At 37.4% G+C, this 16,885-nt stretch overlaps 1 protein-coding gene across 8 annotated transcripts in view; it reads right to left on the reverse strand.

Annotated features, from left to right (window-relative positions):
• Window positions 1–16,885, reverse strand: part of GRID2 (glutamate ionotropic receptor delta type subunit 2) — an 800,504-nt gene that overhangs the window by 582,911 nt on the left and 200,708 nt on the right. The window contains exon 2 of one of the 8 annotated variants that reach the window (XM_080592190.1): window positions 15,310–15,340. The exons of 6 other annotated variants lie outside the window; for them this stretch is intronic. In XM_080592190.1, the coding sequence (XP_080448316.1) occupies window positions 15,310–15,340 (31 nt within the window). Of the gene's footprint in view, window positions 1–15,289; window positions 15,341–16,885 lie in introns of all 8 variants that reach the window. One more of the 8 variants, XM_080592192.1, reaches the window with a different exon arrangement.

Here is a 16,885-nt window from a genome sequence, read left to right on the forward strand (position 1 = left end):
AGAATTCCCAGGCTAGAGGATTTAGTTTTTCACTTCCTTTAATCTATAATGTTATTTTTAGCATCACTAATTTCCCTATTATTTTATTGTTTCTTGTATGAACTATTTAAGCAGACGTGGCTCAAATCAGTGTGATGGTTCTATTAAGAATGTTTTATGGTTTAAAGCCCCCAAATCAGGTCTGTGAGGCTTTCAAGCACCTCTTTTTAGTAGATTATAGTCAAAAAGGATGTTTCAAAAACAGACTTTTAAAAATCGTATTTATTGTTATGAAAATTCAGGTTTATTTATTCTTGAGTGTCCGTTGTCAATACAAAACTGAACTAAGGCAGCATATGTGGTGAGGCAGCCAAAGATAACAGAAAATGCTGATAACTGATGATTTCAGGAAAAAAAAACAACTGCAAGTAGCATGCGGAAAAGAACTGAAAGAGATTGACACAAAGAGTGGCTACTTTAAGAGAAGTAAACTTTATATACATTATTTATCATATTTTTTCCACTGACCTCCAACACCCATCTCCCTGCCAGCACCACTCATTCTACGTGAGCGTCATCTCTTCATACAATCTGACCGCTTTGACTCGAGCGTTTTCCCTCCTGAAGCTGCTGCCATCTGGAACAGCTGTTCTTTACCTCTCCACCTCATTCACCTGTCATCTCTGTGCAAATCTCAGCCAAAAACGTTCGTTTTCTCCTGTGCTTCCATTTCTATTTCCCTTGTTTTATTTAGCTCCATAAAGCAAAGCCCCACATAGCTGAGAAAACACTAGGTATGCAAGATGCTGAAAACTGTGCCTTCTCCATGAAAAGGATTATTTTTGTATCCAAGCAGTATTTAAGGGTATAAAAGACTTTATCAAATGGAATATCCTAAAACATGTATCATTTTCTAATCGCATAAAACAGTTGTTTATCTAGTCTCATAAAACTACTTGTGCTTGTCTTTTAGGTAGGGCACACCTATGCTGCTGATGACTGCACAGCATAGCAAATATAGCTGGTAAACTTTCAGTGGAACAATTTTACAAGGTTACTAAATAAAACTGTTATAATTATGAGGAAAAAAATGGGAAATAATGATAGCAATTAATCAAATTCTATTCCTGCAGAGTAATTCTGTAACAAATGCCTCATATGAAGAAGTGTACATGCTCCCACTGCATGCACACACACACAGGGCAGATGTTGACTCCACTGCAGAACATGGCAAAACAAAGACCTTCCAGCCAACACTGCGAAGTGCAGCTGGGAGATGTCACCTTAAGCCTGGTTCTGTCACCAGAACAACACAGGTAACTCACTGAGTAGTGGATACAGAGAAGTCCAAATTATCTAGAGTTTCTTCTGCATGAGCCATCACAGAAATTCACTTCATCCTCAGCAGAGAACTGCTTCCAAGACAGTGCATTCACCAGTTCAGGATCAAGTTTCTCAACAAATTAACTTTTCTGAAAATCTTCTTGTTTTTCACACACTGATATCCCTAATAAAATCATTTCTAAGCCTGATGCAAATCCTACATCTGATGGCATCTGGACATATAAAGTGCTGGGTTAGATGAAACTCCATGCACCATTCACAAACGATGCTTTTCCTCACTGTAGTACAAATGCTCCAGTTTTGCTCTAACTGTTGCCTTATTTCATTCATAGCTCCATGTATCAGGCAGAAATTTCAAAACTTCTCTAAACAATACTGTATCTGACATTTTAAACAAGATACCTTACAGAAATTACTGTATTACTCATGCTTCAGTTTAGGAATATCTCCACCAGTAAAACAAATAAATATATAAATTATTTGGAAAGAAAAATGCAGCCATAATTCCTGCCCAAGCATCCTAGCTGGAATTAGGTTATATTCCTTCAGAAACCACAACTTTATCCATTAGAAGATCTAATTTGGCTATGCAAAAAGCATGTCATTACTTTCAGCTTTATTTCAGAATCCGGATGAGGACAGCACAAATGCAATTCTCCACTGGCTTTTTAAAAACCTTCAGCACATCAATAACGTCCTGTAGCTTAGTTAAAAACCAAGAATTTTCTGCTATCTCATTCACACTCAACAAGGTCACCAGAAATCTCAATTTAAATGAACCTAGAACAAATCAGAAAAAGGTTTGATAATTTCGCCAGGCACCGATGACATCATTAGAAAGGCTTTCCAAAGATCACTTGTCCTACTGACCTCAACATATAAAAATATAATCCAACTCATATATCATAGGCTATTTCTAAAGAAATTTCCCAAGCCTACTGGAAACAGCCCAGAAACTATAAAAAAAATGGGACAGAAATGCATCACAACTGGAAGGATGAAATATGAAGAGATTTAACCAATGTTCATGTTTTCACTGGCTAAGAAAGGGAGAAAGTCCACTGCTTGCAGTGTTTTAAAGTATCGTAATCTTATTATCTATGAAAGTATGACATTTCTGCACATCTATGCCCCATGTTAGTTAATTTTGTGAGACCATTATTTCAAAAGGGATGGGGAGTATATGGATTACATGACATGTAAGTTGAAGTCAGAGTTCAATTTCAGCACATAAGCTTGATCTTCACTTTATCCATTCCCCATGCATACCTCATCAACAAAAGCAGAATACTTTTGCCCAATAAATTACTAGTTCAAAAGTCCAGGAATGTTTGGAGAGGAAAAAAATATATATATTCTTATTCAAAAGGAGAAACTTAATGCAGCTTCTGGGAGAAGGAAATCCACGCTGTTAAGACTCAGGAGTGGAAGCTACTAGTTTTGAGTCCTCACGCCAAAACTCATCTGACATGTCTTGAAGGACTACGAGCAAATCACCCTAGGTCTCACTCCCCCATGTGAAATAAGGTTAGGAAGCATTAGTTTCAAGGTGCTTAAATCAATGGGGATGATATTTTTGATCCTGAAATACGGTGTAGGATAAAATCCCATGTTATTACTAGGTCACATAAGCATCCATGGGTTGGGAAAATTTGTATAAAATCCATTCCTTTTTAATTATAACAGCAAATGCCTAGCGGAACTGCAGACTATCATGTTTTATTGACTCAATATATACATGCAGCAGTGGACGGCCAATTATGTAATGGAGTTACAAAGGCAACAGAAGTCCTCCATCAGGACTCCTTTGTAGCACAAGGGAGTTTCCAGCAGATGTGTCCTCAGCTCCCTCACATGTCACACTGCAGACACCAAGCATGGCACAGGGCTTGGCTGTTGAGCCTCCTGGCCCTTGGGGACCATGGTTGGCTCACACCCTGCCAACATGGGGCTCTAGCTTAAGGCAGTGCCAATCCCTTGATGTTGAAGTCAGCAGCCTGTTTCATTTGTTCCCCAGAGATTCCTACTGCTGCACCACAGGGAACACAGCACCAGAAAATCTAGGCCAAGCTGAAATTTCTGAAAATGCTCCTTGTTTGTTCATTTTAATTTTTCAAGATTTTCACAGCTCCCATGATGATGGTGAGCAGCAGGGTAGGCCCAGGAGCACCAGCATCAGCTCCTCCTGGGTGGAACAAGCTCAGGGTAGTCGTGTGCCTGTGGAGGAGGAAAACTGGCTGCTAGAGTAGCTCTGGCAAACATACAGGGCAACCACAACACGGAAACAAAGAGAAAGTAATGCCAACCCCTCAACCTCACCAAACTGTAAAGGTAAGGTTTCATATATCTCTTATTGTATGAGCAAACCTCAAGAAATTGAATGATGATACATCAGCACATTTTTCATTATTACCATTTCTTGTGCAAATGCAAGAAGCATCAGACCCACCATCCTTTTTTATTTTTTTTTCCAATGGAGTTTTGGAAAAGTCTAGTTCTAATATGGTGATATGGTAGGGCTGAATTGTTTTTTTTTTTTCTTATTTTATTTTTTTGAGGTCATGCCATGAGCAGTCCCATTTCCACTGAGACTAACGATGGAGGTTCACCACACATTACATATGCTTGCATACAGCAGGAAAGGTTGTAGCTATCTCCAAAACACATTAAATAATCAATCGCAGTTGCGTATATTTTTAATATTACTGTCTAATGAAGAAAGTCAAAAATGAGTAAATATACCATCTCTACCCAATCAGAATACAGTTTTTACAGGAAAAAAAAGCAAACCAACCAACCAAAAAACAACCAAAACAAAACATTATTTTCTACCTTTTTTCCTTCTCTCTCTTTTTTTTTTTTTTTTTTCTCCACACAACAATTAAATCAAAAGTTAAACAGTTGGTTTGGAGAAAGAGTATTCCACCATGCTTCCTCACTCATACCCAAGTTCAGCAAATGCTTTCTATGCGTGAGCCTGACTTTAGGCATGTGAGTCATCTCTCTCAAGTCACACCTTTAAATGAGACCAGTGAGTAAGATCTTTACTAGGTTTAATACAACGCTGCCAACTTTGTATGGCACCGCACACTTGAACAATGGCAGAAGGTGCCTCTGCTCACTGCAGGAGCTACAAAATAAAAACATGTAGCCCATTTCTGCTCCTTTTTAAACCGAATTACTCCCTGTTCTCAGTGCAACTATGTGGCTGAGACATCATGCAATTGATACAGGAGTTCCTTCCATTTGTTGCTTTTTTGCTTTGTGACTTTAAATATTTAAAACAAAGAGGAGAATGAGGAATTTCTCAGTTTTTTCAATCTGCCAAACTGCTAGACGCAAAATCTGTTTCAAACACAAGGAAAGTAAGAAAAATGCGGTTATCCTCTAAACACAGAGAAGACTCTGCATCCTTCTGCTGAAGCAGGGTTGGTTTTTAACGTCCCAATCTCACAATAAAACAACCATATAGTTTTTTTTGTTTTTTTTTTTTTTTCCTGTAGTGTTATTTGTTTGAAATGATTCGACTACAGGAAGGTATTTGACTGTATTAAATGATATCCCACACCCCCAAACCTGACCCCTGAGTCTACTACCCAGCTATGGAAGCATGACAGGTTAACAAAGAAAACAGAGACTCAGTAGAGATTCAGCTTTTTACATTACAAGTTTTTCTGAATGGATTTACATATAGTGAGAGCCAGTGGTTCAGGTATTGTATGAAACACCTATTAATTACAAAGCAATAAAGAATTTCTAGAGAAGCAGAAACAAAAGCCTGAAGGTAGAGAACCCATTGTCTTTGCATTGCCTTTTACAATATTTAGTTTCACTAACACATTTAGTGATAGTCTTGGGTCAATTCATTTGTCCACAACAGGTGCTGGAGGAGGTAGTGCTCTCAGGAAATATTAAGAATTACTGTTCTCACAATCTGCAGTGCTATTAAGCACATTGCATTTATTTATTTATTTCTGCTGTTTAATTCTATTGCTATGTTGCAGATACACATCAGTGTCACTGGGAATTATGTTCACAATTGGAAATAACAGACTCTAAGATCTTATCCTCCTTATTTACACTGTCTGTCAGGCACATATGCACAAGCACGAACACTTTCCAATCACTGTTGATTTATTTTGAGCTCATCCTGACAGACATTTCTAATTGTTCTCAAGTTCTAAGCCACCATTTAACACTTATGTTTAATACAACAAATGATACAATTTGTCAAATTCTTCTGCTGAATCTCCTTAATCTCATAAAAAACAGCTGTCTTTTGCTAGCCCCTTTCTGGGGGATGTTATTGCTGGCTATAGAGCATGAGGAAGAGGGAAAAAATTGGGGACATTAAAAATGCATTTATTCAGGTGCAGTTTTTTATCTACACAATATCTAATAAAATGTATTTTTAAAGGGTAATTCTGGAAAATCTACTGGTAAATAATAAATTATCTTTTCAATTGATCTACCTTCTACTTAAATTAAGTGATCCTTCAGTAGAAAAGGAACGTAGTAACTACTATATCAATAGGAATAAAAATTGTAATATGCCTCATATATGTTTACAGTTATCTAATTGATGGCACATGTTGCAGAATCACAATGACTTTGTTCCTGAAAACCCCAAAGTATTGCACAAATGCCAGTTACAGCATTGGAGACTGCTGTCTACTTCTATACATGATACAGGTCACAATATTACCATCATAAAAACAACACAGTTTTTACACTATGTACCTTTTCACAGAATAAGAATGAAAGTATTTTCTCTGCACTGTTCTACTAAACACTCGATGTGGTGATTAACTACAGCAATAGAATCTTCGCTTTCATTATGCAACAAATGAGCTGATAATAATGTGAAGCTTTTCATATTTTCTATCATATCCATAACTGTCAAGTTTAGGTCTAGCTGTGAAAAGCATCTGGTTTGGTAGATATTATTGCCACATTATTTATGTCCCATATAGAAAGTTGATGTGATGACAATAAATTTGCTGAATACTATGTGCATTTTTCAAAGTGATATTTAAAAGATGCTATATAATGTACATTAAGAACTTTCTTATATTTCATTTTAGAACTAGAGCAAACAATGATTCAATTTACTATATAGTCATCTTTATTAGCTCCTACTTGTGAATGCAAGAACATCTCACAAAGCAATGTCAGTGCAGATGAATCCATCCCCAAAATCCTAAAAAGCTATTAAGCAATGTCATTGCTTACTATCTTCTACTCTCATATTCCTTGCTCTGCCTCTACGTGGAACTTTCCTTTGTAATTTCTGAACGATAAACTAATGTTTGATTAACAAAAGGTTGCAGACTACTGTGTAGAGAGGAAGAGGAAACCACTGCCAAACTATTTTTTATGGCACGGAGCAACCGCAGCAACTTACTCCACTAGCAGCTGAACCTTGAGGAGAATAAGATTACCAATATGCTAGAGATGTTATTATATACACATATGCCTACATATACACATAAAAGTGACAAAAAGGCTACAGTAAGAGATTTTTTTTGAGGACACTTTCTGCTTTCCTTTCCTATTTCTCTTTAAAATTTACTCAAGCCTTTTGCTCCAAATAGCTTAGTCATTTCATGCAGTGGAGCACTCTGGTTTACAATACTGGAATACAGGTGTTGACACTAAAGATTGCCACTTGGAGGGTACTACAGGAATAAAAGGTTATTTATTGAGTACCACACTATATAAATCCAGCCCTTTTGTTGTAGATTACATTATTAAAAAAGACGACAGAGGTGCTGAGTCAGCATACTATTGAGAAGTACAGATAACTCTGAAATATATTGCTGTTAAAAAATCTATCTGATCCTATGTGAAGTGTCATGAACACCATGGTCAAGAATGAGATGACAGCAGGAGGAAAGCAGCAGTGAATAACTGTTTTATGTGCTCCTCAAAAAATGCAAAGGCTGACTGAAATTAATCCCTTCCTTAAACGGCTTTTCTTTTATTAAGAGCAGGTTTTTATTCTGCTGCATATAGAAGCATTCAGTGAATCTACACACAAACACCCTCTTTAAATGGGAATGGGAGAAACCAGACAAATTAATCTTGTAGTCATGTGGCCCAACGTGCAATACCAACACAGGATTTTCCTGTGCAATGTCATTTACATTCCAGTTGAAAATTAACGTATATAACCTCCTTCACTGTTATGTCACACAGAGGGTAACAAATATAGAAGCAATTGGTTCCCAGTTTCAACACGAATAACGCACACACAAATGTCCTAAGAAATATCCGCTTTCCAAAAAGAGTACAAATGACCCTGTTGCTAAAAACAAGTTTCCTATTTGCTTCTCAGAACAAGTTTTCTGGATTAGTGTCACTCTCCTTAACTGTAAGCTTTGTGTTCTACCATTTTGTTAACCCACCCTCCTCTAAAATTTGCTCTCCAAACGTTCAGGGCTCAAAGTGGCCTCAAAATCATGGACGTTGAATACTTAAACTGCTTGCCATTTTTTATAGAAGACAGTGGCATATCTTCTTTGTTGTTCTTACTCAGAGTGTAGTGCGAGATTAATTTTTACTTCTGCAATTCATAATTTACATGTTTCTAGAACAATACAGACAGAATATAACTCACAGATAATCTGAGTTAGACTTATTTCAAAAGTTTCATCCAATAAATCCTGGTAATTCTGCTTATAATTTTGGAAAGAATAAGTATGAAAATGGAGAAAAAAATTCATTCTACGAGTCCCCCCTCGAAAACGACTGAGAAATTCTGCTTTAAATTCAGTTCTCTGCTGCAGTTTGACTTTATGCTTTGTTTTTCATAACACTACAGTTCCTCAGTGACATAAAGCTCTTCGAAAATTATAACAGTCATATGAAATGTCTATGAATTTACATTTCCCAAAGCCTCACAACAAGTCAATTAAATGCAGTCAAGTTCTGTTGAAGAGCAGTTTCCAAGGAGCAACATATAAGAAGTCTATTAAAAAAAGTCAAAATTTCTGATTTTAAGACAAATTCAGCTGTTTCTTACGTGGCAAATTTACAAAGCAAGACTGAGAACAGTTGCACTATTTCCATATGCTGTGGATCTGTCAGGCAACTCTTTCAATCCAAATATCCCCTTCCTTCTTCCCACATTTTTGGGAGACTTCTAAGACAGTGCTACACAATAGGATATTTGCAAACCTGAGACTGAAAATGCCATAAGCAGCAATATATTTTCTTTGGAATATATATTCTGAAGCGAAATTAAGAAATTACTGTGTAATTTTGCCCTATGCTCTGATGAACAATTACTGTAACTAAAGACTGGGGCTTAAGATGAACTTAATTCTCTAACATTTAAAGAAACCACCAAGGAAGAAATAAATGAAGCATACTTTCTACTTCAATCTCCAAGTCCATAGCTGCTCTGTACTCAAATCAGTCCACTGTCAAAACCTAGAACCAAATATTTTTTTTCAGATATCCCCTCTCAAGAACCACTAACAAAGAGCCATATGCAAGTGAGTAATAATATTCCAATTTTACAGAGTAAGCAATATCAAACAGACTTGATGATTTGTATGTTCATTGAAAAAATCTTTTGTAAAATGGTTCTATCTGGAGGCTGTCTGGTTCTAGATGGTTTGTATGGGATTCAAGAGTTACACATAAGAGTACACGTATATTTGATTGGACTTGATGATCTGGAAGGTCATTTCCAACCTAAATAATTCTAAGATTCTATGCACTGTGACTTGCTTGGACACCACAAGTAATTATATGCCTGTTAAAATTAGAAAATCTAATAAAAAAATGTAATTTATTCAGAGTACCTGTTGTTATTTCTATCATTCAACTAGTATAATCTTGGAAGACTGATCTTAAAAATTATGTTATTATCATAGATCCATCTTATAGGAAAAATTCATAGGAAAAAGTGAGGGGAGAAGAAATGCTTATAAGCTGAACGTGACAAAAAGCTTGTGCACAATCTCTTCAAAATGTTTCTAACAGAAAATAAACAAATAAAAACTCTACTTAAGCTAATGGTTATTAAATAGATTTAACATATTGTAAACTTGAAAATAGCTAAAGAAAATAAAAGCTAAAATTATACAGGAAAAACAAGAAAGCAATCTCGTGGTCAGTCATATTCAAATTTAAACATGCAATATAAAGACTGAATAGGAATAAAACAAAAATGAAAAGTGAATAAAACAAACACAAAGAAATCCAGAAGTAACATTAATGAAGGAACAAAAACATGATTACTGTTGCATGATCTCTGCTGATCAATCCAAGGTTGTGATCCAAAATGAAGCGAAAACGAGAAAGTTGTACTTTGGCAGCAGCTCATTGCAGCCAGCAAAACATTTTGAAATTTTTTCTTCTTAATTTACAAAAGAGATAAAAAAAAAACCTGTGCAAGCCCCTCCCTGCCCTTCCGTCCCCCTTCATCACAAAAATAGGCTTTCTTTTCAGCAAAGCACTAATATAACCTAAAATATTTTGTGTTACCAGACTGGGAAGAGATCAAGGTTTTGTTTTGAGTCAGCAGAACAGTGCCTGTAAACAACATGCACTTTTTTTTTCTGTCACATTTGATTACTACCCAAGTGATAAATGCCCAGGAAACTGATTCAAGAAGCACAACCTTCGTACTATTACTCTTGTAGTCACTTTTAGTATTAGTCATTCTCCCAGCTCACTAGTTTAAGAAAATATGTTTCTTATATACTACTTCTGAAACTTTGAGAAAGCAACCGCAATATTTCCAAAAGGAAAGACAGACACCAAAAGAAATTGGGAAATGATTTCACAAAGCCCAGGGACACATTACATTCAACCCTAGAATCCAAATTCTGCCAATTGCACTGAAGTGATTTCAGCACATACATTTAGCTGCATTGTCCAGACACCTCTGTGTTAATCAAGTCTTTCTACGGTTTGGGAAAAGATGAGCAAACCTTGGTCACAGTGACTTTGCCTGTAGGCCTTTCACATGACTAGGCAATAAATCTTTAAAATTTGTCTAAAAAATTTTAATCTCATTATTACTGTATTACTTCATTATTGCATCATTTTTGTAGTCATTATTACTGTATTATTACCAATAAATACAGAATACTTTCACTATATCATTACACATTTTATCTGTGAAAATGTTTAATTAATTTGCCAAATATCTGCACAAGACCATGTCAGAAATCTACCTAATATATATGTGTCTTGTGCCCATACTTGTGGTATTTGAGTTCCTTAATGAAGATTAGGACAATCAAACGAAAAAGTAAGCCCTACTACAGGGCTTCCCCAGCACTGCTCCAAACAACTGGCTTCCTGGCGGATTTTTATATACCTTTTTTAAATCTGTTTCCATGCCTAAGGAGGATAACTAAGGCATCATTATCCCACATCTAGTAGTAACTGAAAAGCTATTTTTTTAAAAGGGAGTATTTCTTTACTGAAGTCATGGTTTCCCACAATAAATCATTACTGTTAAAAAAGTAAGGTTTACTGTAAGACAAAATTCTTCAGGAAGAGGAAAACTATACCGCCTAGGACTTGAGAGCTATGTACTTGACGGGCTGCATAACACGTATACTAAACTGGCCCTCAATAAAGAGGAATATTTATCAAAGAAATGAATTGATAGCAAGTATTCACATTCAGATCTCCTCTCTCCATCCATATCCTGTGTTCCTGACACACTGTGGTATAAGACTGTACTCAGATATGCTCTGAAGTCAAGTTGTAGGTTACAATCCGCAGTGCAACATGCAAAATTCAACTTCCTGCCTGGGAAAGGGAAAAGGAACCAACACCAATAACAACAAAGCTTCTAACTTTCTCTTCCATATGACTCCAGAAAAGTCTCTTTACCACATGTATTGCATTTACGTGTCAAGGTTTTTGTAGTGTGGGGCTACAGGGGTAGCCTCTGTGAGAAGAGTCCAGAAGCTGCCCCACGTTAGACAAGGGCCAGTTTCAGCAGGCTTCAAAGGGACCTGCTGCTGGCCAGAGCCAAACCAATAAGCGATGTTGTTTGTACCTCTGTGAGAGCAGATTTAAGACAGGGGAAACAAACAAACAAACGAAAAACTGCAACACACAGAGTGAGCAGTGAGGACCCACCCTGGAGACCCCAAGGTCAGTGGAGATGGAGGACAGGAGGTGCTCCAGGTATGCTGCAGCAGTTCCCCTGCTGCCTGTGGAGAGGCCCCTGGTGGAGCAGGCTGTCCCCCTGCAGCCCACGGGTCCCACACGGAGCAGATCTCCACGCTGCAGCCCGTGGAGGAGCCCCCGGTGGAGCAGGTGGATGTGGCCTGGAGGAGGCTGCGGCCCATGGAGAGCCCCCGCAGGAGCAGGCCCCGGGCCGGAGCTGCAGCCCGTGGAGAGGAGCCCACGCAGGAGCAGGGGGTCTGGGGGGAGCTGCCGCCCGTGGGGGACCCGTGCTGGAGCTGTTTTGGAACTAGATGACCTTTAAAGTCCCTTCCAACCCAAGCCGTTCTATGATACTACGATATAATTCAGTGTAAAGACCAGTAAGTTAATTATAAACTAAAATCCATCAATGAGGCATTTTTACGGAAGTTGAGAATTTATTTTACACTCTTGTAAACAAATCTGTTAAGAAGATCTAGCAAGATTTTTGGAAATGGCTGCAAACTTTGAGAATTGCTTTGTGTTCTTAGTATACTCTGCAACTGCCTTAAGTAAAGTTTTAGCTGGGTAGTATTTAATATCAAGAGAGAGTTCTAGCACAAATGTGAAAATAGACTTCTCAGTCTAGCAAGAAAAACAGAACAGAAAAGCAGTATGAAACTCATGACTTAACAACAGAAGTCTGTTAAAAAAGAAGTACACGCCTTTGATTATTTTCAGTACATTTCCTCTATTTAGATATTTTGTCATGTATTCAAAGCTACCTACTCATCTATTCAAGTTCTTACTGTGTTTTTACTATGCAAGGTTTTGCCATTTTGTTGTCAAATGGATGCAAAACTCTCTCCTGTACTGAAAACAGTTCAGGCTTTATTTTGAAGTCAATTGAATTTTGTTTCTGTGGTTCAATATTTATTTACATGAAGAGAAATGCCCAATAGGAACAAAATTGTATTTGGTGTCATTACTGAATGAGTCTGTAGCATTTGCCACAGCCTCCCAAGTATCATTTCTCGTTCTGGTGGCAACGCTTCAGTCTGGATGTTTCTGCACACTCTCCAGGTTCCTAGCCAACTAATACATGACTCTTTATCATATCACAGAAGCTGACTCCAGTTCTGACACAATTCAGGTCTGTTATATAGTTCATTACAAATTAAATTGGTGTAGCTACATCTTGGAAAGCTTTATCTTGCCTTTTATTATTATTTAAAGAACGAGGAAAAGAGGATGAAAAATTAAAAAAAAGAAAACAACAAATCTCCAGCATATTAGTTTGAATCTTACTTTCATCTAATGAATAAATCTGCTTGTGAAAATATCTTCTGGTATATTTTGGCCTTTTTATTGCTGTTGAATGTTATTTTCATTTCTAAACAACCCTATCAAAATCTTGGTATCTGCTCACAAAGGTAAAAGTGTGCAGAAGTTTCAATGAGCGTCTGTTGGTTCTACTGCAAAGCACATAGCAAGTTCCCTAAGATACTGGAAATAATGTGTGTTTAAAAAAAAAAAATTGCAATTCTAATTAAAAGGGGGGTTTTAAAGAGTTTTTTGATACAACAAGAAGGAAAGAAATCATGATAATCGCTATAGAGAGACTAACCCCACCTTTTACCTGCTTACAGTATTTACAGACTGAAACAGTCTTGGTAGGAATATAATTAAGTGCTTGTTTGAGAAACCAAAACTAATTTTCAGAAAGATTATTTGTGACATATTTCCCAAGAAACCTGAAAAACTCAGTGGGTTTCAGGAAAAGCTTGACACTTGGTCCACATTCTTCAATAGATTATTAAAGCACTGAGGACTGCCTGATAGCTCATCATGGCTCAAGCCCATATCATCATCTCCAAAACAAAACCATTCAAAACCAGATTCTCATCAAGCACCGGAGACTGAATGCTGCTAGGGTATGGAGTCTGGCTTACATCAACCACAGGAAACTAATAGCTTAGCTTTTACTCCACAGAGCAACAAATCACCAGAAGATTATAGACTGAAACTCTTCACCAGGAATCCTTATATGTTCATCAGTTTAAATTACACCATAAATACTTGTCTCGAATCTTTTCACTTTAGTGCAAATCCTACAAATGGAAGTCAGGATGACAGTGCAGCTCTGGAAGCTGCAGATGAGATTTAAAGAAAAGAAAGAATAAAAGAATAAAAGAAGAGGCAGAAATGCCAAGCAAGTTAGTAAAAAAGAGCTTCTAGGTTTGCATTATTTGTGGTTGATTTGCAGTGGGATTGGAGGCATTATCCAGGCACCCTGAAGTGGACACGATTGTTTTCCATCAGAATGTGACTGTGTAAATGAAGTACTGTACTGGAGTACTACAAATATAGAGTAATTGGAGGCTCGCTTTTTACGTGTCATTCTCAAGCATCTCTCTTGTCAAATTAATGGACTTGGCAGGTGATTAAATAGTGTCCTGAGGTTGTACTTAAAGGAAAATGTGACACAGGCTGCATGTCAGCTGCACGGTAAACATATTCTTGAAGAGCATTGATCATGGGCTGCCCCATTCTAGGAAGTTGAAGGGATCTGAACCAAGAAAAACAGCATTTATAGGGTGCAGACAGCCTTTTTACTGCACATTTTAAGAGGCTGAAATACTCAGTCTGTGCAGCACAAGAGAAAAGCTCACTCAGTTAACAATCACTGACTGATTTATATAACAGGCCTTTCCCATGTATACATATTAGTCTTTATCATCATCATCATCAACTTACCAGATCTTTTAAAGCTGCTCACTAATCAAAAACCCACCAAGACCATAAATCTGTGCCTACTAAAGAATATAGTGTAAAGGAAATTTCTCTATATATTGTGCAAGGAAGAGAGACTTCCTGCAGCTTTGCTGCCTTTGAGAGGCATGCATGCCAAGTGCTGACAGGAGAATGAATAGAGCCAGTCATGCTAAACATGCATCCTATTGTTTTAGGCTCTGTCGGTCAGATACACTGTCAACACATTTTCTGTTTCTCCCCCTGCCTCCCCCACCACCATCTTTTGTTGCTGTTGTTGGCAACTTACACTCATCCTGTTGAATTCAATTAGAATATGCTGCAAACCATGCTGCATCTGCCGGAGCCACTCTTTTAAAGAAACACATAGATGCTTCTGAACAGCGGGGATTTAATTTTTTTCCAAAAGGGCTGCAGAAGTAACCCCTTGGGAAACAGGAAGCGTTTTTCCCCTTTTGAAATTAAAACAATTTACTGGTGGAAATTCGCTGTGTTCTCTCCTCACTACAAGGGGAGTCTCAATTGAAGGAGCTGACTAGGGGAAGACCCCTCTCCAGTGTACACATGACTGAGTGCTGCTGTACACACACATATAGGTCTGCACCTATTATTATTTTTATTTGGAACAAGTAGGCTCAAAAGGGAAGAGTCTTCCAAAACCAAATGTGCTTTTTAAAAATAGCTTCAGTGGCAAAAACGGGTCCAACGGCTGATCAACCAGCCATTGGATCGGTAATTCAGCCTAAGTCACTAAATGCCCTAAGCATCTGTGGGCAGAAAGAGCTCACATCATATCAGAAACCTTTACAGATGGTGGGGCATACAAGTTGGGATTCAAATGCAGGCAAAGACTGAATGCACTGCAGGTATTTGAGATAATTCTGGTCCTACCACTTTTATTGCAAAACTGCCTTTTTTTTTAAATAGCTTTTTCACATCTATGTAAAGAAATAAGTCAAAACAAAATGTTAAAAAAAGTAGCAGGAAATTTAGTCAATGCTAATGAAAACTTTATCTTGTAGAAAGATTTTAAATGATAAGATGAAAGCAAGAAAAAAAAAAAAAGTGTTACCTCCTAGGAAAATATTTTACCTGCTGTGTCACAAACTGTCACAACCATTTCCTGAAAGCAAAAAGAAAACAGTTCAGGACTTCAGCAGCTTTAGTTCCAGTGAGGTTTAGGCCTTGTAAAAATTTGTTTGTCTACAGTGAATGGTGGGCAAACCACCCCTTAAAAAAGCATACCCGCAAGGACTAGCACAGAATCAAGCTCAGAACTTCTGGAGCAAGGACAATGACTCACAAGACCTTAAAAGTCAATGACAAGCCAGAAGGCAGTTTTGATTTTGCTTCATTTTCAAAACAGATTAAACAGGCAACTAGCCTTCAGCTTCAAGAACAAGAACAAAATATATGCACACTGCAAACTGGTTCCTTGCACGTTTCCCTTTAGGGAAAGCAATATGTTCATCAGCCGAAGGAATGCCATCTCTTGCCTTTCCTGTGGCCAAGTAGAGGAACTGCCTCAAGAGATATTTATACCTCAGCCACAGTGAATGAAATCAAAAGATGATAAAAAGATATTTTGCCAGGGTTCTGGCCTACATGCATTTGAAGGGAGGCTGAAATTATAACCTACAGGGAGAGGCTGTCAAAGCGATGGATGGCATAAAGTAATCCTGCTAGACAAAATAGGAAAGACGGCAATATCTATTCTTGATCAATCACACAGACTGTATCACATTACTCTTTTTAACCCTCGAGCTTCAGGAAGGAAAACAGGCTTCTAAACATCCCCAGGTGAATGCAGTGACAAGGAATAAAATAATAATAATAATAAAAAAAAAGATGCTGGGGAGAGTGGGATTAAAAAAAAAAAAAACAGAGGTCTATCAATCTGTGTCAGGAAAGTTTAGGTACCCACAAGAAAAGAAGAACATTTGCTACCTAAACTGTAAAATATCCTAAGATGGATAGCCAGAAGTTGAATAAACATTGTATCTCTTCCTGGGGTGACTAGAAAGTGGGAGACGCTTCACTTACAGACTTAACAGGCTACCCCTCATCAGCAAGTTACTCGCTGAGAGAATTCAGAACTTTACTTCTGCTTCCCAACCTTATGTTGCTTCTGATGGTACTACTGAAGTATGAAAAATTTGCTAGATTATTGAATATTCCCATGTTGCTTCCAACTCTACAAATTTATGGAGAAATTGGGGAGAAAAAATGAAATGGCTTGTCAATGTGGAATTCTTTGACAAATATTTTGAGTAGTATAGAAGCATTAAAAAACTAGATGGTGTGTTCTGCATTGATCAGGACCTACTATGAATGATTTTTTAAAAATCCCAATTCTCCCTTTTTAAGGGGTTAATGAATAAAATCTCCCGAAATCTGGGGATGTACTGTCTGCAGAGTCTGAAGACAAAAAAACACATTTCCCTCAGCAATTTTTCACATCTACATTTTTTAACTTGCTAAATGGGTAATAGGATTGATTACCAAATAATACAATTTTCATCCTTCAGGAAATGGCCCTGAATTAAACCTCTGTGATCTCAGGCTACAATACAATCAAGTGTGGGTCCTCTTAAAAAGTCTAATTAATTTCTTCCTTAATCTTGGTTCTCAGTGCTCTATTCACTAACATCTGGCTTCCCTTTTCCAC

The sequence above is a fragment of the Anser brachyrhynchus genome, assembly GCF_964034855.1.
Source record: "Anser brachyrhynchus genome assembly, chromosome: 4".
In the NCBI taxonomy this organism is placed as follows: Eukaryota; Metazoa; Chordata; class Aves; order Anseriformes; family Anatidae; genus Anser; species Anser brachyrhynchus.